Source organism: Pongo pygmaeus, chromosome 12 (genome assembly GCF_028885625.2).
Source record: "Pongo pygmaeus isolate AG05252 chromosome 12, NHGRI_mPonPyg2-v2.0_pri, whole genome shotgun sequence".
Taxonomy (NCBI): domain Eukaryota; kingdom Metazoa; phylum Chordata; class Mammalia; order Primates; family Hominidae; genus Pongo; species Pongo pygmaeus.
The window spans coordinates 124,064,154-124,086,345 of record NC_072385.2 but is presented as its reverse complement, the minus strand read 5'-3'; the positions used below and the strand labels follow the sequence as shown (position 1 = coordinate 124,086,345).

The window sequence follows — 22,192 nt, the reverse complement described above, 5'->3', positions numbered from 1 at the left end:
TCTGCTGCCTCAGCCTCCCGAGTAGCTGGGACTACAGGCGTGTGTCACCACGCCTGGCTAATTTTTTGTGTTTTTAGTAGAGACGGGATTTTACCATGTTGGCCAGGGATGGTCTCGATCTCTTGACCTTGTGATCCACCTGCGTCGGCCTCCCAAAGTGCTGGGATTACAGGCGTGAGCCACTGCACCTGGCCAGCAGTGTTTTGTCTTTAATGGTGAAAACAAGGATGCAGGAATAGAATTTTCACGCTGAAAGCCATTTTTAAGCACCTTAGCCATTTTGGAGTGCGCAATGGGGTTAAATCTCAGTCGAGTTATTTCTACAGGACACTCACTAACGTTTGCCTACTTTTCACTTCCCTTGCAAAGAAAAGAACCAAAAAAGGAATAGAACACTGAGTTAGACTTGTCCTTTGGGTGATGGACATATGAATCCCAGCGTATCTAAAGACAGTGATCATATGAAGCCCTCATTTGGATCTTGGAAGAAATGAACGGTTAACATGGCTGTTCCTTCTGCTTTTGCATTTGATCTGAATGGAGGGTGGTAGGAAAGAGCACTGAGAAAGTTGGAAGAGCTCCGTTGTGTTTTCAGTAGCTTCTTCTCTAATTTTGTGTAGATAAACAAGTAAAACCAGGGCAGAGGTATTTCTTTTTTTCTTTTTTTTTTGAGTCAGGAGGGGTCTTGCTCTATCGCCCAGGCCGGAGTGCAGTGGCGCAATCTCTGCTCACTGTAACCTCTGCCTCCGGGCTGAAGCGATCTTCTCACCGCAGTCTCTCTTGTGTAGCTGAGACTACAGGCACATGCTACCACGTCTGGCTAATTTTTAAAATTTTTTTGTAGAAATGAGTTTCACTATATTGCCCAGGCTGGTCTCGAACTCCTGGGCTCAAACAGTCCTCCCGCCTTGGCCTCCCGAAGTGGCTGGGATTACAGACATGAGCCACCACCTTTGGCCAGCGGAGGTATTTTTTTTAAGAGATGAGACCCAAACTCCATGACAAAATAAATTTATCATGCTCTGAGTTTATTTGACAACTCAATAACAGTTGCTTTTTACATATCAACCAGATGGGTGATTTATCAACCAGTAGATAAATGAATGATTGAATTTACTGAAAAATAAAAGGCTGTATCTTTGGGTAAACTGCACTTCACTGGATAAGAGCTAAATTCTTTTCATGTGTGCTAATATCAGGTTCCAAGAGAGAGAAGGTCATCAACAGCAAAGCCAGAGGTGGAGCACCCCGAGCCAGATCACAGCAAAAGGTAACATTCAGTGCATAACAGCATAAAGAGTGCAGGGGGAAATGCCACGTTTCTGTAACAGCAAAATGGGAGTTTGTTTAAATGAACAACCACTAGTAAAAGAGATAGGTAAGTTGGACTCTTACTATCTAAATTCAGATTTCATCACGGATTTGCCTCTGTTGCTCTGAAAAGTTCCTTTTTTCTTCGGGTGTAGTAGTTGCCTTTTCTAGGATGAAACCACTAACTTTCTCCTCCTCCAAAGGGATAGTTTTAGTAATAACTTCAGTATTTGCTTATTTGTTTTTGAGGTTTTCTTTAGAAGGATGTGGCAGTGGTCCATTAAAAAAATTAAGCACCAATGACTCTTGAACAACTGCCTGAGTAAAATTGAATAAAGCAAGTTAAATTGTATTCAAATTCGTGTTGAAATTATTTGTGAAATATTTTAGATTAAAACTTTCAGAAAATTTAGTTAACATTTGGCTAGCCGTGAAAAACTTTAAAAAGACACCTTTTAAATTGTCTTGTGTTTTATGATCAGTCAAGGAATAAAACATATTTAAAGGAAGAATGATCATCACCCAGTATCCCATTACCCTGATGATTGCTTTATTCATTGTTTTGATGTGTATGCAAATTTTATGTAGCCGTAGTTGTGTTCACAGATAGGATTTGGTAGTATACTTTCTTCTGCTTAGTTTGTTTCATAAACATTTTCTCTGTGTTTTAATCTTCATAATTATCCTTTGGAAGAGGACTTGTGGCTTTTATCTTTTACTTTTCATTATGGGCATTTTCAAACATAATAAAAATAGAGAAACAGTATAAGCCCACATATATCCATGACCAGCCTCAACAGTTATCAACACAATTCCTCTTGTTTGATCTGTTCTTCCCTCTTCTTCAGCTTTGAGATTAATTCATGTTTTTATTTTATTTATTTTTGCTGGAACATTCTGAAGCAAACTGTAAATATCCTTATAATTGCTGCTATATCTAGTTTTCACTATTATGAAGCCTTAAGGAACAACTTTCTAGACTTTTTCCGTTTTAGGATAAATTCCTGGGAGTGAATTTATGGTTCAGGGTTCAAACAGTTTTATTGATCTTGAAATGTACAGAATTCTCAATTTGCCTGTTTCTTAAAGCTTCAGTCTATATGATTTCTGGGGGCTTTGAAAATTCTTTCATTTTACCCACTGGAAATCATCTTGTATTGCTCAAATTATTTATCATACCAAATTTTAATTTTATAAAAAGCAGATGTGTCTACTGATACAATGTAACAATAGGTTTTCTGGGGTGAAAGAGAAAGCCAGGCCCAGCGCAGTGGCTCACGCCTGTAATCCCAGCGCTTTGGGAGGCTGAGGCGGGTGGATCACCTGAGGTCAGGAGTTCGAGACCAGCCTGGCCAACATGGTAAAATCCAGTCTCTACTAAAAATACAAAAATTAGCCGAGTGTGGTGGCACACGCCTGTAATCCCAGCTACTCGGGAGGCTGAGGCGGGAGAATTGCTTGAACCCGGGTGGCAGAGGTTGCAGTGAGCCGAGATCACACCATTGCACACCAGCCTGGGCCGTAAGGGCAAGACTGTCTCAAAAAAATAAAAAATAAAAAAGGAGAAAGCCAAATAGCATAGGTGGTAGGAAAAGTGGTGACCAAGTAATAACAGCTCATACTTCTTGAAGACTGTGTGTCAGGCATTATTATACACCTTTTAGTGTATCATCTCATCTCAACCTGATGAGAATGGATGCCATTATTGTCCCCATTTTACAGATGAGGATTCAGTTACTAAGAGATGAAGTAACTTGCTCAGGTGACACAGAACTTGAACCCAGGCAATTTGACGCTGGCATCTATGCTGTAACCCCAGTTGATCAGATCACATAGCTTCAGGTTTCTAGTAAAACATAGTAATTGTTTTTAGGATTATGGAAAGTAAAGCTTGTTAGAGGAGAGCTCTGAGTCCTTAGTATTTCAAATGAAATTGTACTTCATATGTTTGGATTTTATTTGACTGATAACCAGAAAGCCTTTTTCCCTTTCTCTAGTAATGGGTAGTTTTGATGTTTTCTGTTTATTCTGTCAAGTGTATTGTTATTGCACAGGACCCAACAGCCCAGTGCTGTTAGGAAAATAAAAATTGTCAAAGAACTACATCAGCATCGCGTTTGAAAGCAGTTTTCTTTTCTTAAAGAAACAGCATACCAATTGTGACAGAGCAGCCCCTCATCTCTGCTGGGGAAAACAGAGTGCAAGTGCTGAAAAATGTGCCGTTTAACATTGTGCTTCCCCATGGCAACCAGCTGGGCATTGATAAGAGAGGCCATCTGACAGCTCCAGATACTACAGTCACTGTCTCCATAGCAACGATGCCTACCCACTCCATCAAGACAGAAACCCAGCCGCATGGCTTCACTGTGGGAATCCCCCCAGCAGTGTATCATCCTGAGCCCACTGAGCGGGTGGTGGTTTTCGATCGGAATCTCAGTACTGACCAGTTCAGCTCTGGTGCTCAAGCCCCAAATGCTCAAAGGCGAACTCCAGACTCGACCTTCTCAGAGACCTTCAAGGAAGGGGTTCAGGAGGTAAGGAAACAAAAACATCGTCCTAAGACGCCTGTGTGTTTGTATAAGTATTGGGTTCCGCCTTTTCCTTGTTATGTAAGCGTGAAACTCAGCCTGAAATGAACGGATTAGGAATAAAAGATTTTTTTTTTTTAAGAGAAAAGGCCCATGGGTATAATTTGTAAACTAAGCCTATACAACCAGAAGTTATTATCAAGGGTGCAAGGCTAATCTTACCAGCAGCTGAGTTAACAATTATGATTTCAGCTAAGGGATTTGCTGGGGAAAAAGAACCCCATACATAATCTTCTGTTGACCACAGGTAGATTCTCATAGTCTGTTTTCAGCACTTCTCCCAGCGCCAAACAAGCTCCCTGGAGCTCATATAAAATAAGTTATTATGTCTTTGCTTGGTGTTTCTTGGTTGGTAATATAGTCGGGGAGAGCACAAATGCATTGTGTGAGGTTTACAAATTAATTCCAAATAGTTCTGGGGGGTTTATGCTGATGAATACCTCACTCAGCTAAAAGTTAGGGACTAAAGGTGTTAGAAACCACACTCAGTAACTTGGTGGGGTAAAGAGCATCCATCTCTGCGTATGGAGTTAGGGGCAGAATCTTAGCCTTTCCTGAGAAAATGCGCCACATCTCTTCAGCTGTGGTGTGAACTTGATGCTGTATCTTAACTTGCTGTAATGATAGCGTGACTTTTAAAAGTCATGAAATTTTGGTTGCAGATCCTAGTGTTTGAACAGAGTTGGGATGTGTGTGAAAGACAGAAAAGGGGGTCGTGAGTCAGAAGCACTTAGTGGGAGTACCTACACAGCTTGTTGTCATTTACTTGAGTGGCATATAAAAGTGGATATTTTCTCTGTTTTAATTTTTTAAGTATTTGTAGAATCAAAATTTTTACTCAAAAATAAATATGGAAAGGATAGTGGGTTGCTGTAAGCCACATACTTTTATGCGGTACCAGAGCTTGGTCTTTAATAACCATGATAACCAGTTAAATAGTTGTGGCTTATCACATTGATATTTCAGGTTTTCTTCCCCTCGGATCTCAGTCTGCGGATGCCTGGCATGAATTCAGAGGACTATGTTTTTGACAGTGTTTCTGGGTAATAGATGTCTTTTAATTTGACTTTTAATTTGCAGCTTTTGTAACTTATTTCTTTCTTGTTAACGATAAATCAAAGGTGGCTTTAGCAGGCTTTCCCCTTATCTTACTACTTTTACTGTGGTACAGTCTTGGGTAGAGGACGTCTGCTTCAGTGCTTTTAATTTTGAACTCTTTGAACTATGTTTCAAGTTTCCTTAATTCTTGGTGTTGGTGCTTTTTCTTTCTTTTGGATTCTTTATGTGATGGTATCTAATAGGAGAGATGAGGGGATTAAATTAGGTCTCTGAGGTCTTTTCTGTTGCCAAAAATATATAATTAGGTGAGAATTTAGGAGTAATATCAAGTGATAAAAGCTTTTTTTTTTTAAATCAGCCTCACTAATGATAAAATAAATGAAGTCAACTTTTTTCTGAGCTGACAACTTTCTTTTGACCTCACAAAATTGTATCTCACTCTGGGAATATGAATATTTTCCAAGTTAATTAGGAACTCATATTTTGTCTTATATGTTTTTTACATGTGTTATATTTTACAGTTTTAAAAGTGTCTAAGATTTTATGGGAATTGAGACTTCCCTTATAGATCTGCCTCAAGATGCAGGAGTCCCAAACGGAAATACCTTTAGGGTTTAGGATAGGGGTCAGCTAACTTTTTCTGTAAAGACTCAGAGAGTAAATATTTCAGGCTTTGTGGGCCATACAACCTCTGTATGTTTTTGCAACTACCCCGGTCTGCCGTTGTGCAAAAGCAGCCATAGGTAATATGTAAACAAATGATGTGGCTATGTGCTAATAAAACTTTAGTTACAAAAATAGGTGTAATCTGCTGAGCCGTGGCCTAGGAAGGTTCTTAAATAACTTTAGGGGCATATATGAGGGTAGTGTTAGGTAATAGGTAATGTCGAGAATTGTGGAGTGCCTGCCTATTAAAGACATTTAAATTACAAGTAGAAACAACAAAAAAGTGCTATATAGGCCAAAAGAAATTTAGTCAGAGGAACACCAGCCACCTGTCTGAAACCTCTGCTGGATAAATATCAGATTGGCAGCATGTCTTGTGAGAAGTTCCTTCCAAAGTCCTTTCCACCTGTCAGTATCTTTAATATCTTGAGCCCTCAAACTCAGGATGTCCGATGACTGACATCCATCACATCATAGAATTTGTAATCGGCAGTTTGTACTTCCACATCTGAGAGACTTGAGAATTTTTAGCTGCTGAGTACTTTTGTTTCAGATTTTCTTTAAGTGAAAAAGATAGCAAATGCTATTTATAATATGATGTATAGCAAGCTTCCACGAGAGTAGATTTAGAGACCTGTGACTTTTTTTGTCCTTTAGGAACAACTTTGAGTATACACTAGAAGCTTCAAAATCACTTCGACAGAAGCCGGGAGACAGTACCATGACATACCTGAACAAAGGCCAGTTCTATCCCATCACCTTGAAGGAGGTGAGCAGCAATGAAGGAATCCATCATCCCATCAGCAAAGTTCGAGTAAGTTCTGCTCTTAGTCTTGTTCTCTAGGAAAGCTAGTCAGAGCCTAACATTTCCAGGTCTGAAGCAGCTCTGAATGACCACCTGAAATTGCAGCTTTAAGCCTTCACTGTAAAATATAGTACTAAATATGTTTTCCAAAACATACTCACCCTTTAATGTCTTTATGTTGTAACGCATTCTCTTTCACAGAGTGTGATCATGGTGGTTTTTGCTGAAGACAAAAGCAGAGAAGATCAGTTAAGGCATTGGAAGTACTGGCACTCCCGGCAGCACACTGCTAAACAAAGATGCATTGACATAGGTAAGCAGCTCAAGAGCTGGCTTTTATTCCCAGAGGTGCAGCCATCCAGTTTTCTAAATCCAATTATTTTTGGCAGTGATCAGCTTCCTGCCGAAAGCATTTGAATTTTTATGCCAGCTACTGATGTGTTCCAAACACTGTCCTCGGCCTCCTGGAACCAGTGCTCTCACCATTCCTCCCATGCAGTAGTGGGACATGTGCCATGGCGTGGCTTTCCACAGGACACTAGGGCCAGAGGCCATGTAGCTGGCTAACCTGAGAATGTCCTCACTGTTCAGTCTGCAGTTGCTTTAAGGGGTAATATCTCCTTTAAAAGATTCTGATTATTATTTGGAGATGATGGAGGTAGAGAAAAAAACAAGTAAAAGAAAGATACTGCTGCTGTGCAGTTGCCTAACAGTCTTCCCTAGTCATGTGCTAAACTGTGTAACTAGCCTATCTGTGAGCTGTAGTGGCAAACCTGTGCAAATTTGTGTTTACTGAAGTAGCGTTACACAGACCTCTATTCTTGCCATGTATGTAATTTTCATGTAAAACCATTGTCTGTATCACAGATGGCTGTTTAATATTAGTGTTACTTTTTTTCTTTACCTTTTGTAATGCTCTTGTTGCCTTTTCAGGAGAATGAGAACTCAGTTCTAATCTTGGTTCTACAGAGTAGTTTTGTGACCTTGGGACTGTTATTTAAACTTTTTAGACCTAAATTTCCTAATTGTGACATAATGAGATTGAATTAAATATGTCTAAGCTTGCCTCTATTACAAAAACTCTGTGATTCTTTTTCTTCTTATTTTGAACTTCTTCTAATCGAACAAAATGTTAATTTAAGTTGTCCAGAGGTGATAATGTTAAAAACTAGATCTTATTTTGAACTTCTGGGATCCCATGTTGAAACTAAAACTCATGAGTTTTCATTTTCTCTTCCACCGCTTCCTATAGCTGACTATAAAGAAAGCTTCAACACTATCAGTAACATCGAGGAGATTGCGTATAACGCCATTTCCTTCACGTGGGACATCAACGATGAAGCAAAGGTGGGTGGTGAGGTCTGGGCGCCTTATGTCCAGCCATTTGAGAAATGGGAGGAGTTTAATGATTTGACAACTGATTGTTTTTTTCCACAGTTTTATGTGTTTTCATTCTCAGGTGTTATGAAACTATCCTCTCCCCTTTCTATTCTCCCCTCCTCCAAAACAGATCATTTTTGTTGCCATCCTTTGCACGGAGTCCAATGTGTGAAACATTGAGATTAAGTTGCACTCTGCCACTCCTGCCTGTTCGGCCTTAAGTCTGACTCCTCATTTGCTTTGCCTCATTTCCTCATTTGCACAGTGGAGGTAATATCTGTCTCCTCCCTCTATTCATGGAGGTGTAAGGAGTAATGAAACAATGCCCATCAAACTGTTGGAGTGGCTTAGAGAAAGACTCTTAAATATAAGTGATTATTAGTAGTACTCTGTTTCATATCATCACCTTATAAATATGACTCCGTGTTAAGATTCTTCTGTCTTGGGCTTTTCCCATTGAAGAATTGCCTCCAGTTCAGATGGAGTCACTCTAATTGGCTAGAGTTACTCCATCTGGGCGACTCTAATGGGAATTTTTGTGCCCTTTAAGAAAAATTCAGCATATTCTTGAAGTCGTTTCTGCCTTTCCCCTGCCTTCTTCCCTGTGAGTGTGATCCTCCTCTTCACTCAGTTATTAGAGTTCCTGTATTTCTTTCTTTCTTTGGATTACTTTAAAAACTGGGAGCTCAAGAAACTGAATAGAGGGCAGAAGTGGTGGCTCACACTTGTAATCCCAGCACTTTGGGAGGCTGCGGCGGGTGGATCACTTGAGGCCAGAAGTTTGAGACCAGCCTGGCCAACATGGTGAAACCCTGTCTCTACTAAAACTACAAAAAGTAGCCAGGCATGGTGGCGCACGCCTCTAATCCCAGCTACTCTGGAGGTTGAGGCAGGAGAATCGCTTGAACCCGGGAGACGGGGGTTACAGTCAGCTGAGATCACGCCACTGCACTCCAGCCTAGGCAACAGAGTGAGACCCTGTCCCCACCCCAAAAAAGAAAAAAAAACTCCATAGAAACATAGGTGATTTTTCAGACAGTTGTTAGCAGAAGACTGATCTTTAGTTTTCCTTACAATATTAGGTATAGCATTCTCTCAGAGACCTGGCAGAAAGAAGTGACGTTCATCTTCTTGTCCTTTTTCAGTCTCTGTTTTTTACTTTTTCTTTTGTTTATTCATTAAGAATTTTAGTAACTTTTAGAATAAGACACTGTATTAGGTGCTGACTATTAGGGTTTCATTTTATCCCACCCCAGAATGCTTTTGAAAATCATGTGACTGGGTCTTGAGAGCCATGTTCTGCTTGTATTATAATTGCTTTTCTTTCTTATCGTTGTCATCATGTCCAAGACAAACATGTGCCTTTCAGACTGCAGACTCTAGGCAATTGGGCCCACCAGGCAGTGAGGAAGCTTTAGGTGATTGTGGCTTTAGAAGGGTTTTCCTGCCAACCACCTCGGTCACCTACAATTGTCAGGTGGCTGCATAGTCCAGAGTTTGTTGCTTGGCTAAGCAATAAATAGATAAACTTTCCATTTTATATAATTGTTGTTACAGTTGTTTTGAAATTAAATATCATAATAGGACTCAGTCCACTGGCTATTACGAACAGCCCATAAAAAGTATTGGCCTTGTGCCCCAGGATGCTTTTATTCTTAAAGCAAACTGGAGTGTTACTTGCTGTTTGCCATTGGGGCCTCACTGAGAAATTGTGGAGGAGGTGATAAGGAGCCCATAAGTCCTGAGTTCCCTTTTCCAACTTATCCATGACCTTGGGTTAGTCCCTCAGTTCACTAGCTCAGTCCTTGCCCCTTGATCCCCCAGGAGACTCACGAGGTTAGAGTGGCCAGCTCTTCTTCGTTGGGTGTGGTCAGGATTAATAAGCGCTTGTCAGAGGCTTGGAGATCTTGGCCGAAAGGCCCAGCGCATGGGCAGGGCGCTCTGTTTGTTTGATGTGTCACTCTTTGGGGTGGGAGTAATGAAAGCCAAGATGACGGGTAGGGATAATGGCTTGTTTTATTCCGAAGGCCTGCAGCATATTTGTGTTAGAAATATTGTTGGAGGAGTGGCTTAAGTAGCCTTAATAGCATTGCTAATTGATGTAGGGAAACTCAGTTTCGTTTCCCCTTTCAGACCCCCAGCACTGAGGTGATTTTAAGCCTTTGCCTGCCGCCAGAAGGGTGTTGTGCCATTTCTTAATGAGGCTGCTGTCTTTTGAAGCTAATATCAGGCAGCAACTTCAAGTGTGTGTTCTAATTAAGTATCGAGGTTTTTTACTTTCCCTGGGCAACTTGATGTTTTCTGTTTTTATTCTTAAAGTAATTAATGCCTCAGGGCCGCAAGAACGAACAAGTGTACATGCAGAATCCTGTATAGTTGGGTTTTTGTTTTTTTTTTTACTATTTTCTGAAAATATCTACTTTCTTTGCCCACTCTCTTGTTCTCATTTAGGATGCATTTGTTGATTTCTTTTTTTAATTTTAAGATTTATACTTGGCACATAATAATTGTACATATTTATGTGGTATTTGTTAATATGATTTCCAGTTCTTTCTCCCTCACAAACATAAGGGTTTATTGGAGCTATGTGGTATTTCCTCCCCTCCCCTTTTAGTGATCTCTAATGTACTCTTTGGCCATGCCAGGATGAGTAAAACTGAAAATCTGGCCCAGTGTCAACATCTGAATCTTACCTGTAGCTTCTGCTTCTCCGTTTGGAAATGATGATAGTTTGAGGATGTTTTGGGTTGAATCGTGAATGCTTTAGCTTACATTTCACTTTGGGAAAAACACTGACGAAGCTAGGACCCATCTTACACTGGCCCTGTGTGCACTCCATTCATCACCATAAACATACGTCTGCCATTGTCATGGAAACTTTTGGAAGTTTTGGAACTTGTGAAAATTTGTTCGTTTTCAAAGTGGTGGAAGAGAAGGAGGTTGCTTTTTGAAAAGCAGAAATGTCTCAGAAACAGGCCCTTAGTGGGATTTGTCTGCTGTGTAGATGTATTTCATTCCTTTTATTGTCCTCCCACAAAATTAGATTTGTTTGGGTAGTTAAGAGTCAGAGGTCTCTGGACAGGTTAAAGGCCATCAGGCATTCACATTTCATTGTGAAATAATCAGTTTTCTTCCTGATGCACAGCTGAGATTAGCTGCTTGAGGTAATTTTTGCAGAGAGAAGAAGCAATTGCCTTTGAAGCATTAAAAGATGGAGCTTTGGTAAGATGCTGAAGTTTAGGATTTGCAGGACAAGATGAGGGCACTGGTCTCCTGCAGAAGAGAGGCCTAAGAGCTGAGGGGAGGGGTGCATACAGCGAGGTGGAAGAAAGATACACACAGACTTAGCTGGATCAACATTTTCTCTGGAGCCAGCGGTGCAGCTTTGCAGGAATTCAGAACTGAGCCCAGCACATATCCGAGAGCCTGCTGTGGACAAGGCGTGGGCTGGATCTAGGCTCCTGCCACTAGTTCCACAGGCCAGGTAGATAGTGGCGTAAGTGTCCTCATTTGTGGGGACAGCCTGAGATCTTAAATATGACATCATGTTTTCTTAGGAAAAATGTTTTTATCCCACTTTAAAAATGAACTTTGGGAATGCAGTTTATAAATTGGGGCTATTTGTTCTGCAACAATTTCAGTATTTTCCAAACCAAGCGAGTTTAGAATAGGCTGAACTGAATGGGCTACGCATCTTGGCCTAGAGTGTAATTTCTTGCCTGAGTTGTAAATCTTAAGAGTCTACAACAGCATTGAGATTTGCTGAGTGATAAGAAGCAAGGGCCTCTCGACACCTGAAGATCTAAAATAAACAGAGGAAAAAGAAGTTAGGGAGAGAGAATTAACTTCTTTGAGTGCCTGTTATATGCTAGGTGCTGTGCTAAGGTGCCTCACCTGTGTCCATAGTTGGTGGGGCATGGCTGCCTGCCTGGCACCCATAAAAAGCACCGAGTACTCCATGCTATTACGTGCTTGGTGCTTGGACATCCAGATGAGGCCTTCTGAGGAAGCTAAACTCTAGACCTTGAAATGGATAGAAAACATTCTTGACAGGGAAGATTACTTAAAAATGTAGGTATTACTATTAATAGAGCAACATTATGGACTCACTAATATAAATAAGAGCACCTTTGCTAGTAAGAAATAATTTATGTTGGATTATATTATAACATTTGAGTTGGATGAGTAACATTTAAGCACAGAGGAGAAATTATAAACTAAAAAGCTGCTGTATTGGAATCCAGTGAAAACTGGGCCAGCCAGCTCTGAGGGAGGCCTGTGAGCCAGCAGGCGCTAAAGGAGGGGATGTCTGGGGGTGGTGTAGGGACACACCTTTGAGAGAGTCAGCTACCCAGTATGGCAGATGGGAAAACAGCTGCGGTCAAAGGAAATTGCAGGATTTCTCTGATCATCTGTGCATAGGTATGACCTTCATGAATAGTAAGCACACTTTTTTTTTTTTTTGAGACGGAGTCTTGCTCTTTTGCCCAGGCCGGACTGCAGTGGCGCTATCTTGACTCACTGCAAGCTCCGCCTCCCGGCTTCACGCCATTCTCCTGCCTCAGCCTCCCGAGTAGCTGGGACTACAGGCGCCCGCCACCATGCCTGGCTAATTTTTTTGTATTTTTAGTAGAGACGGGGTTTCACCGTGTTAGCCAGGATGGTCTCGATCTCCTGACCTCGTGATCCACCTGCCTCGGCCTCCCAAAGTGCTGGGATTACAGACATGAGCCACCACGCCCGGCCAGTAAGCACACTTTTAAAGGATGTAATGAATCCTGGGAATATAAAATAAGAGGTTTTTCCAGTGGTAACATCTAAATCCTTACACTGTAAGGTGAATTATGTTGTAGCTTTCATTCACACGTTTAATTTTAAAAATAGTAACAGCAAGAACTTTCTGCCAGACACGCGCCAAGCTCCCGCTGGAGTAAGTGGCGTCAGGGAAGTAGATAGATGTAGAGTCTGACTTGGTTTTACTGTGTTGTGTGTTCCATGCTAAAACACTCTGGAGATTTGGGCATTTCTCCTGAAGAGCTGTGTTTGGAACTTGGTTGCTTTGGAAAGTCTTTGTCAAACCTTCGGAAGGAAGCTCTTTGTCCCAGTTTGTGAGCAGGTTGCTCGCAGAGAGATGGAACTGCGTCTTTTTCTTGATGGCGTGATCTTATCTCTGGGTGTGCCAGAGCCAATTTCAGCATACTTTTGTCTCTTCCCAGTTCAGTCCCCGTCCATTTTTTCCCTTCAGTGTGGTGTCTCAGCCTGTGGAGAAGGGGAAGGGGCAGTCAGAGACAGGATAAAATCGGAACGCCTTGTTCCTGGGGGAAGAAAACCCTGTCAGATCAGAGGACGCTGTGCTTTTAATTATAATCTATCAGCTATAAGAAGGAACTCCGAGGCCTTTGGAAGGGTTGTCCTTCAGAGCCAAATGGTTTATGTCATGGAAAGGCTCATGTTACAAAGGAAGGAGGATTAAAGTAGAATTTGGAGCCCAGCTAAGTACCAAGAAGCTTTTCCATGAGGGAGCCTGTGTTTGGATGGGAAATCGGTATCTCTCTGTTTTGTCTCCTTGTCTCAGCAAAAGCTGATGGAGTTCTTGGTGAGGGATTATTGAGGCTTGTAGAGTCCATTCTGTAAAAGAGGGGTGTAACCATCCTGGTAACCTGAATGTAAGTCTTTCTGCTTGTGGGATGCAGGTTTATGAGTTTAATAAGTTTGTTGTTTTGTCTAAGCATAATATTTGGAATTCATTGTGAGAGTAATTTTTAGTTTGTTTGGACTGAACATATTGCTTGCATTTATAAGAATTCCATTCTAGTGAAGCACCCGTCAAGTGTGCCATTAAAATAAGGTGTTGCCACGTTTGGTTCCATTAGGCAGGGACAGGTTTGGTTTGTTTCACAACTTTAAATTTCCAGTGTGATGGGAGGAAGGAGGGGGGGAGAGAAGTGAGTCAAACATCCTACTTGGAATTGCAATTAAATGAAGACAGGAGATTTAAAACTAGAGGGCATACTCCCTGGCCTTAAATAGAAAAAGATGTCAGGAAGTACTGTTACTTTTAAAATGAAGGAGAGGAGGCTTTTAGTGTCTAGGCAGATCACGAAGCTAACTAGACTGAGATGGATTATTCATGCATTTCTATCCTTAGACCCCAAGGAAAACTCAAGGTATAGCTGTGGAGGCGTCTGAATTGAGATTCATTTGATCCCAGGGATTTTTTCTTATGCAGTTTAACAATACATATCTATTAAAATAAAAAATGAAATGTTTTTGTACCAGAATCGAGATAGTCATGTTCCTTTATAGGGAATGAATTGTCTTTAGAGTTGTAGCTTGACCAGTATTGGAAATAACAAGAAAACTTCCTTGATTGGAAATTTGTAGAGAATGCCTTTAATTAGCTGATACAGAATAAAGTCTTTGTTTAGCAATTGGACATTTTGCTTTGACGAAGCTGCTGTTCTGGGGGTGATTGTGAGGATGATTTCTCCTAGAAACTTCTATTTTTTTTAAAGCTAAGTCTGTTGGACTTTGGCTTGAAAACATGTTCCATGCAGATGTAAAATAAGTACATCGAACCACGGTAGAACTTGGAATCCACAGGTAACAGAAGCGTACATTTGTCATCACGCAGGCCGGAGGGTAGAGGCCAAGCAGAGGCTGTCTCTGGACCAGGGAGGGACTTGGCAGCTGAAGAAAGCTTTAGTTTGGTAGTGAAACTTGCGTTTTGTGAAAGGGGTTTCAAGCACCTATGTCTGTGTAGCCTGCATCTGGGCTGTCACTTGAATTCCTTTTTCTTTTTTTTTTTGGTCAAATTTTTCCCCTTCTTCCACCCTGTCACTGTCAAGAAACAATTGACTCCTCTATAGAACTTTCTTTTTTGAGAGCTTGTCACCTTAACCCTCCTTCTCCTAGGTCCTTCCTGGAAATTCTATCAGTGGTAGCTTTCTCAAGCTGTCTTTTCGACCAGTTTTGCTACTTGGAAACTAAAGCAGAGAGCTTGACTGTGACCTGACATTATTAGCAGTAACTGAACTTACCCAGCATAGCAATTTCAAGGCAGCATGGGGCCTTGGAGTTCAGATTTCTTTTATGTGGAGCTCTTCTGCACACAAGACCCTCAATCCTTTAGTAAATACAGGGCACTCCCTACATTAACTTAGGGATTTTGCTTTTAGCTTTTCCTTGTAAATGAAAGAGAACTTCTGATTGGAAGGCAGCCTGCCCGCCAGATCTTCCTTTCTGGCCCATGGGCTTGCCTGCCCTGTTCCGTGCCTGGTGAGGATGGAATGTGGGCTGTGTGCCTTGTGTCACACCTGCATCCAGTTCTGCATATTTCAGAGCAAACATTGTACTTATTTGGGACAACAGGTGCCAAATCACTGTATATGCCAAGTGTCCTTAGGTTCACCAGCTCCTGCTTACAGGACCATGACACAGGGGAGAACGGTGTGCAGGTACCTCCAGAGTGGTTTTTTTTTCTGTCTGTCTTTTTATCTTTTTTCTGTCTGTGACTTTTTCCCTGGCTCCCTACACTCCACAGAAACCAAGCCCACATGTGGGCGGTGTGGGAAGGCAGTGCTGAGGCAACAGCCAGGCTGCTGACTCGTCCTTGTTTTTCTTCAGGGAAACGCCCCACATAGATGTGGGAAGATTTCAAGTTAGTGCCTCTCTATTCCCACATCCCTGTCCTCCCTGCCCGCCTCCTGCCAATTCTTTTTCTTTTCCCTTGATGGTGATTGGATAGTCTGAGAAATAACACAAATGCTGGCTGCCGCTGGAAGTCTTTTACTTCTTGGGGGGTAGCATTCTGCCCTGGGAGAGGCTGGTCTCCTCCCACCATCAGAGCAGGCATGCTGGGGTTCTCTCAGTGGGACTGGGTTCTGCTTCTGAGTCTGTGACTCAGTCCCCAATACCTTCTTGGGCCTCATGAATTAATGGAGCCCGCACACATGGAGGACTAGCAGGGGACCACAAGCCCCAGATAGAAGGAAGGTCATCAGTGTTTGTTTGTTTATTTTGGGTTGGGGAAGGAATGCTATGGTGATTAAGTGTCTGCCGTATCATACTTAGCAAAATGTTCCTGGCTAATTCAACTTTGATTTGTTAGTTTAAACTATTTCCCACTCTACCGGCTTCAGTTGAATTCTATAACTGTATAGAAATGTCTTAGAAAACGGTGATTTCATTCTCTTTAGTGCTGTTGGATTCGGAGTTAGAATAAACTACATTATGGACCTCACATTTTAATTTTGGTTGTTAGATTTCTATGAACTGTCTTAGAGCAATCTTTTTGACTGATTTAGAGAATTAAATTAGAAATTTCCCTAGGGTTTCTACATTCAGTTTAGTAGATAGGTTACTTTCTGAAATGATACTATGTCGGCATTTGACTAAGTTGAATTTAAATAAATACTAAGATGGGTTAAAATGATAAGGACTCCCAGAGGCAACTGGGCCTGTGTCCACGACCGCTGCTGCTTTCTCATGGAGCCACGTCACCAGCTAGACTCATGACTTATGTGAAGTCAAATAGGAAGTTTGGAACAGCCTAACTATTTGGTTCGAAATGTAGAGACCTTTAATTTCATGCCTCATGACCAAAAAGCAACCTGCTCAGAACCGTTTGGGGTTCGCCCTTTTCTCTAAGTTCGTCTACTTCACCAAACCATTTTTCCACAAGGTGCTTCTCTGGCTCTCTATCCGTCACTGTCGCAGTGTGGTTTTGAGAAAAGAGCCTTGAGGTTGGAGTCAGGAGACTTGGGTCCTGGCCTTGGCTTTGTCACCTGTTTAACTGTGTGTCTTTTGCCATCTATATCTTCAAAGCCTGAGGCTCAATCGCAGCTTGACACTGTCTCTTGAGTTCAAAGATATTGAAAGCCAGAGACTGCACGCTGTGTGATATTCTCGTGAAAGGTGAATGTTTTTAGGGTAGGCAGTGAGGATAAGTGCATTTTGGGAATGTAAAACTTTTTTCGGTGACCAACTTTCTGAAGCATCTTCCATAGTTAAATCAACCTACATTACTTTTTTCTTTTCTTCCTTCTAGCAGATATTTTCTTGATATATTTACCAGGCAGTTGGAACTCACTTGAAGCTTTTTAGTTGGGCGTGATAATACACACATGACAGCAGGCGATAGTGATGTGGGCCAGCAGGCACTCTCAGCTCTACGGGCTGGTGCTTCCAGAAGCCTGCTGTGGATCATCCTCTGATTCACAAAAGCAAAACACTTCCTCAAAGTTTTTTTTTTCTCTCTCTCATTATTGACCAATTTGACTGTTTTCTAACATCCAGGAAATTCTATGCAAGGTGATCACTCTGTTGCTACCCTGTGGAAGAACTGGCTTAGTAAATCATGTTGCAGGGAGTCAGCTTCCCGAACTATACACTCATTCATTGAGCGAATTGCTCGTTGCACTTCTCTATGTAAGCACTGCAGAGGAATAAGAAAGTGACTGAAGCATAAAGCCTGACCTCAGAGGAGATTACACTCAGTATTCTGGTTCATATTGTAAGTGAGAGTAAAAACATGATCTTAAGATTTCCAGGGAAATGGACTTTCAGCTGAGGGAATCCCCAAAGTCTTTGCTGGAGCTGCAGAGTATTTTTGCAAAAGATGTTTGATTGGGTCTTATTTCTTTTTCCTTATCTTTCCCCTCATAGAGTCGCTGTTGTGAATGTAAGTGGAAAAGGGGCAGCCGGAACAGCTTAGTCTGAGGAGGTGCTTTCACCTTCTAAGGCCTGTGTAGTGCAGAAGCAACAGCTGCAGACTTGTCTTCTGCAGCCCTAAGTCACAGAGGAGTCTGAAGTCACGGACATTACCACATCTGTAAATGCATCATGAAGGGATAAACCTGTATTTATCAAATAAAAATTGTTAGGTACCTGCAGCTTCTGTAACAGAAAGATAGTCACTAGAGATAGCAGTTGAAAACTAAAAGTGAATACACACAATAGAAAACCAGGTCATAGCCTGTGAGGTGGGTTTATCTCTTCCCTGGCACTTACCTTGTATATCTCAGTGTATCTCAGGCAGTCTCTAAATACTATAATCTTTTCTGAAATAATTCAGGGGATATAAATAGTCAACTTAAGTATTCAGCAAATATTTACTGTTCAGTATGTGTAAAATACTGCTTGGCATTTTGGATTCTGCCCAGATGACCTAGGAGTTCAAGTCAGCTTAAAAGAAAGATATAAACACAGGCTGGGCGCGGTGGCTCTTGCCTGTAATCCCAGCGCTTTGGGAGGCCGAGACAGGTGGATCACCTGAGGCCAGGAGTTCAAGACCAGCCTGACCAACGTGGTGAAACTCCGTCTCTAGTAAATACAAAAAAAAAAAATTAGCTGAGTGTGGTGATGCGTGCCTGTAATCTCAGCTACTTGGGAGACTGAGGCAGGAAAATCGCTTGAACCCTGGAGTTGGAGGTTGCAGTGAGCCGAGATTGCATCATTGCATTCCAGCCTGGGCAACAAGAACAAAAACTCCATCTCAAAAAACAAAAAAACAAAAAATAATAAACACAAATAACTTGTAGATTTGGACAAGTTACCTAACCTCTAAGTCTTGGTTTCCTCATCTATAAAATGGGTCCAAAATAGTACCAATTTCATAGGTGTTTTTGAGGGTCAAAGAATGGTATAAAAGTAGCACAAATACCACAGCATCATGTAGTTTTATTTGGCTGGAGTTTAGGAAAGTGGGTCATTTGTCCAGGAAACATGTATTTCTTATTGGCCAGGCACTGCCAAGATGCTCTTGGAATGGAAAGATGAGTAATCCATGACCCAAAACTCAGAACTCAGTGGGAGGATTCCACTCTAGTAAGCGCAGGGATGCAGGTGACATGAAGGAAGGGAACCTCACTTGGAATAGGAAGATTCGTCACGCTTCTCAGGTGACCCTCGAAGCGGGGGTGGTGGTGGGGGTTCCTAAAGGATAGTGGGAACCAGGCTGGCATGCAGAACCCAGAATGAGCTGTGACCTTTGATGTCTTCTGAGCCAGGAGCGGTGGGGACTGCAGAGGAAGGCCCTGGGGTGCCCTCGCAAGGAGCTTGTCTCCAATCTGTGGGGTCTGTGGACCAAGGGTCTTGGGGTTGGAGGTGCTTTGAGGCTGTGTAATGTGTTTTCAAGTCAGTGATGAGACTTTTTAGTCAGAAGCATATCCTGTATGTCACCAGAGTCAAATGCTGCCAGGAGACATCAGTGCCAGGGTGAGTGCTTAGGTTTGGGGTTGAGGCCAGATAAAGGCCACATGAGGTCTTGGGGTGCTGGGCAATCAGACATTTTGCAGTCATTTGAATAGAGTGGCATTTCTCAGACTCAGATCTGGGTATATTTTTAGGGGTGAAGCAACTTTTGCCTTTTAAAGAGGATATGTATAGTATTCACATTTGGGAAATACTGTTACAGGTGGTACAAAGTATGGCTGGAAAGGTGGATTGGAGTCACATAGATAGCTTGAATGCTAAGGAATGTTGTCTTTTTCACATAGACTGTGGTAAGCTACTGAAAATGTTTAGGAATACATGATTGAGATTCTGAAGTGACACTAATATTTGGCAGTCGCCTAATGTTAAGCAGTCTGTCTCTTTTTCATTTCATTGCCTGATTTGTAGCCATTTTATTGTTTAGGGGGTCCTCTACTAGAGGTTGGAAGAAAATGTTTAATTTCTGTAACTTTATATTAGCTCTTTTTATTGTTTGTGTTTATTTGGTGGGGGCACTGTTAGGTATTTAAAGTTTTATGAGGATTTGAAACTTGTTGAAATAAGATTTGGAGACAGTATGTAAATTTTGTATGCCCATCGTTTTTCTGTCTCTCATTACTAGTATTTAATTCAGTACCATTTAATAATAGATAATAATAAACACTGGAAGAAATTTTTTTTTTTTTCAGACAAAGTCTTGCTCTGTCACTCAGGCTGGAGTGCAGTGGCATGATCTCAGCTCACTGCAACCTCCGCCTCCGGGGATGAAGCAATTCTCGTGCCTCAGCCTCCCAAGTAACTGGGATTACAGGCATGTGCCACCTCACTCAGCTAAGTTTTTATATTTTTGTTAGAGACGGGGTTTCACCATGTTGGCCAGGCTGGTCTCAAATTCCTGGCCTCAAGTGATCCGCCCGCCTCGGCCTCCCAAAGTGCTGGGATTAACAGGCATGAGCCACCACGTCCAGCTGGAAGAGATTTTTAAAATGAACAACATCCCTGCCTTCAAGGGACCTAGGGAACTTACTGACTGCAGTGTTACAGGGACAGGAGTTAAACAGAGGTGAATGTTAAGGTTCTCGCCTCGTCCTTCCTGTCTTTGATCCATGTGGTGACCTTGACCGAGGCGATGAGAGTACAGAGAAGTGGCCATTTCCCTAAATAATCTCATAGTCTGATGTATTAGTCCATTTTCATGCTGCTGATAAAGACATACCCGACACTGGGTAATTTATAAATAAAAAGAGTTTTAATGGACTCAGAGTTCCATGTGGCTGGGGAGGCCTCACAACGATGGCAGAAGGTGAAAGCCACATCCTACATGGCGGCAGGCAAGAGAGAATGAGAGCCAAGCAAAAGGGGAAACCCCTTATAAAACCATCAGATCTCATGGGACTTATTCACTACCACGAGAACAGTATGTGGGAAATCGCCCCCGTGATTCAGTTATCTCCCACAGGGTCCCTCCCTCAACACGTGGGAGTTACGGGAGCTACAATTCAAGATGAGATTTGGGTGGGGATACAGCCAAACCATATCATCTCTCCTCACAGGGAGTTTGAGGGAAGGAAAAAGCTACTTAGTCCAACTTGGTAAGTGGTAAAAGGGAGCTGTACATAGAGTGCGGTGGACACAGCTTGAGAGCGTGAGGGATTCCCTTTGGGCAGATGGGATGGGGATGAGAAAGGGTGTATCCTCCATAAGGGAAATGTATGTCAGTAGACGATGGAGGAAAGGGTATTTTAAAATTCAGGGGCAGAGAAAATGAAGATCCCCAAAGTTTGGAGGTGCCTGTAAAGGAGATGTGAATGAGAATGGGCATTTGGAGCTGGATTTTGGAAAGCCTTGAGAATTTGGATTCCTGCCTTCAAACTGCAGAGAACCATTGAAGGCTATTAGTGGTTTTTCCTAGCTAGGCTCTTTCATTTTCCCAAGCACTGAGATGATGCTGCCTCGATGAGCACCTGTGACATCTCACTTGGTCTTATGAACTTACTCTATTTTGGTTTGAAAATCAGGTCTTTAAAAAGGAAACCAGCCGGGCATGGTGGCTCATGCCTGTAATCCCAGCACTTTGGGAGGCCGAGGCAGGTGGATCACCTGAGGTCAGGAGTTTGAGACCAGCCTGGCCAACATGGTGAAGCCCCATCTCTACTAAAAATACAAAGATTAGCCAGGTGTGGTGATGGGCACCTGTAATCCCAGCTACATGGGAGGCTGAGGCAGGAGAATCACTTCAACCCGGAAGGCAGAGATTGCAGTGAGCTGAGATCGCACCATTGCACTCCAGCCTAGGCAACAAGTGCGAAACTCCCTCTCAAAAAAAAAAAATTCAAAAATTAGCCAGATGCAGTGGTGCGCGCCTGTAATCCTAGCTACTCGGGAGGCTGAGGCACGAGAATTGCTTGAACCCGGGAGGTGGAGGTTGCAGTGAGCTGAGATCGCACCACTGCATTCCAGCCTGGGCGAGACTCTCTCTCAAAAAAAAAAAAAAAAAAAGAAGACATTATCCAAACTGTCATAAAGTTGCTTCATATTAGTCTTAATGGATCTAAATGTTCAATTTTTTTTTTTTTTTGCTCTAAAGACAGGGTCTCACTCTGTTGCCCAGGCTGGAGTGCAGTGGCATGACACAGCTCACTGCAGCCTCTACCTCCTAGGCTCAAGCCATACTCCTGCCTCGGCCTCCCAAGTAGCTGGGACTACAGGTGCACACCACCACGCCCAGCTAATTTATGTTATTTTCTTTTTTAGAGACAGGGTCTCGTTATGTTGCCCAGGGTGGTCTCAAACTCCTGGACTCAAGCAGTCCTCCCACCTACAGGCGTGAGCCACCGCCTGGCCAGTGCTCAAATTTTGAAATTGTTTTATTCTACTCATTTGAGCAAACTATATTATGAGAGTCTTATGGAAATTATTTTCAGCATTATAGCAGCAATGTTACAAAACCATGTAAAATTCTACCTAAATTTCTCAGTGGAAAAAAAAAATTAAGACTAATATTTGGATGTTGGATTATTTTCTTATAGGTGAATGATAATACAGAATGAGTATTACTGTCATTGTGGTAATTTTTAAAGAGTAACAGCCTTTTTGCTAGTTCATGAAAAATACCCTGATATGTATTAAACATTTTCATCTCTTAGCTCCTAACTTCACCACTTAATGT

The 22,192-nt window shown here is 42.1% G+C and overlaps 1 protein-coding gene across 2 annotated transcripts in view; it reads left to right on the top strand.

Annotated features, from left to right (window-relative positions):
* Positions 1-22,192, top strand: part of GRHL1 (grainyhead like transcription factor 1) — a 49,973-nt gene that overhangs the window by 5,865 nt on the left and 21,916 nt on the right. For both annotated transcript variants that reach the window (XM_054474416.2, XM_063648976.1), the window contains exons 3-8: positions 1,200-1,270; positions 3,455-3,845; positions 4,866-4,942; positions 6,282-6,438; positions 6,631-6,742; positions 7,682-7,776. In XM_054474416.2, coding sequence (XP_054330391.1) covers positions 1,200-1,270; positions 3,455-3,845; positions 4,866-4,942; positions 6,282-6,438; positions 6,631-6,742; positions 7,682-7,776 — 903 coding nt within the window. The remainder of the gene's footprint in view (positions 1-1,199; positions 1,271-3,454; positions 3,846-4,865; positions 4,943-6,281; positions 6,439-6,630; positions 6,743-7,681; positions 7,777-22,192) is intronic.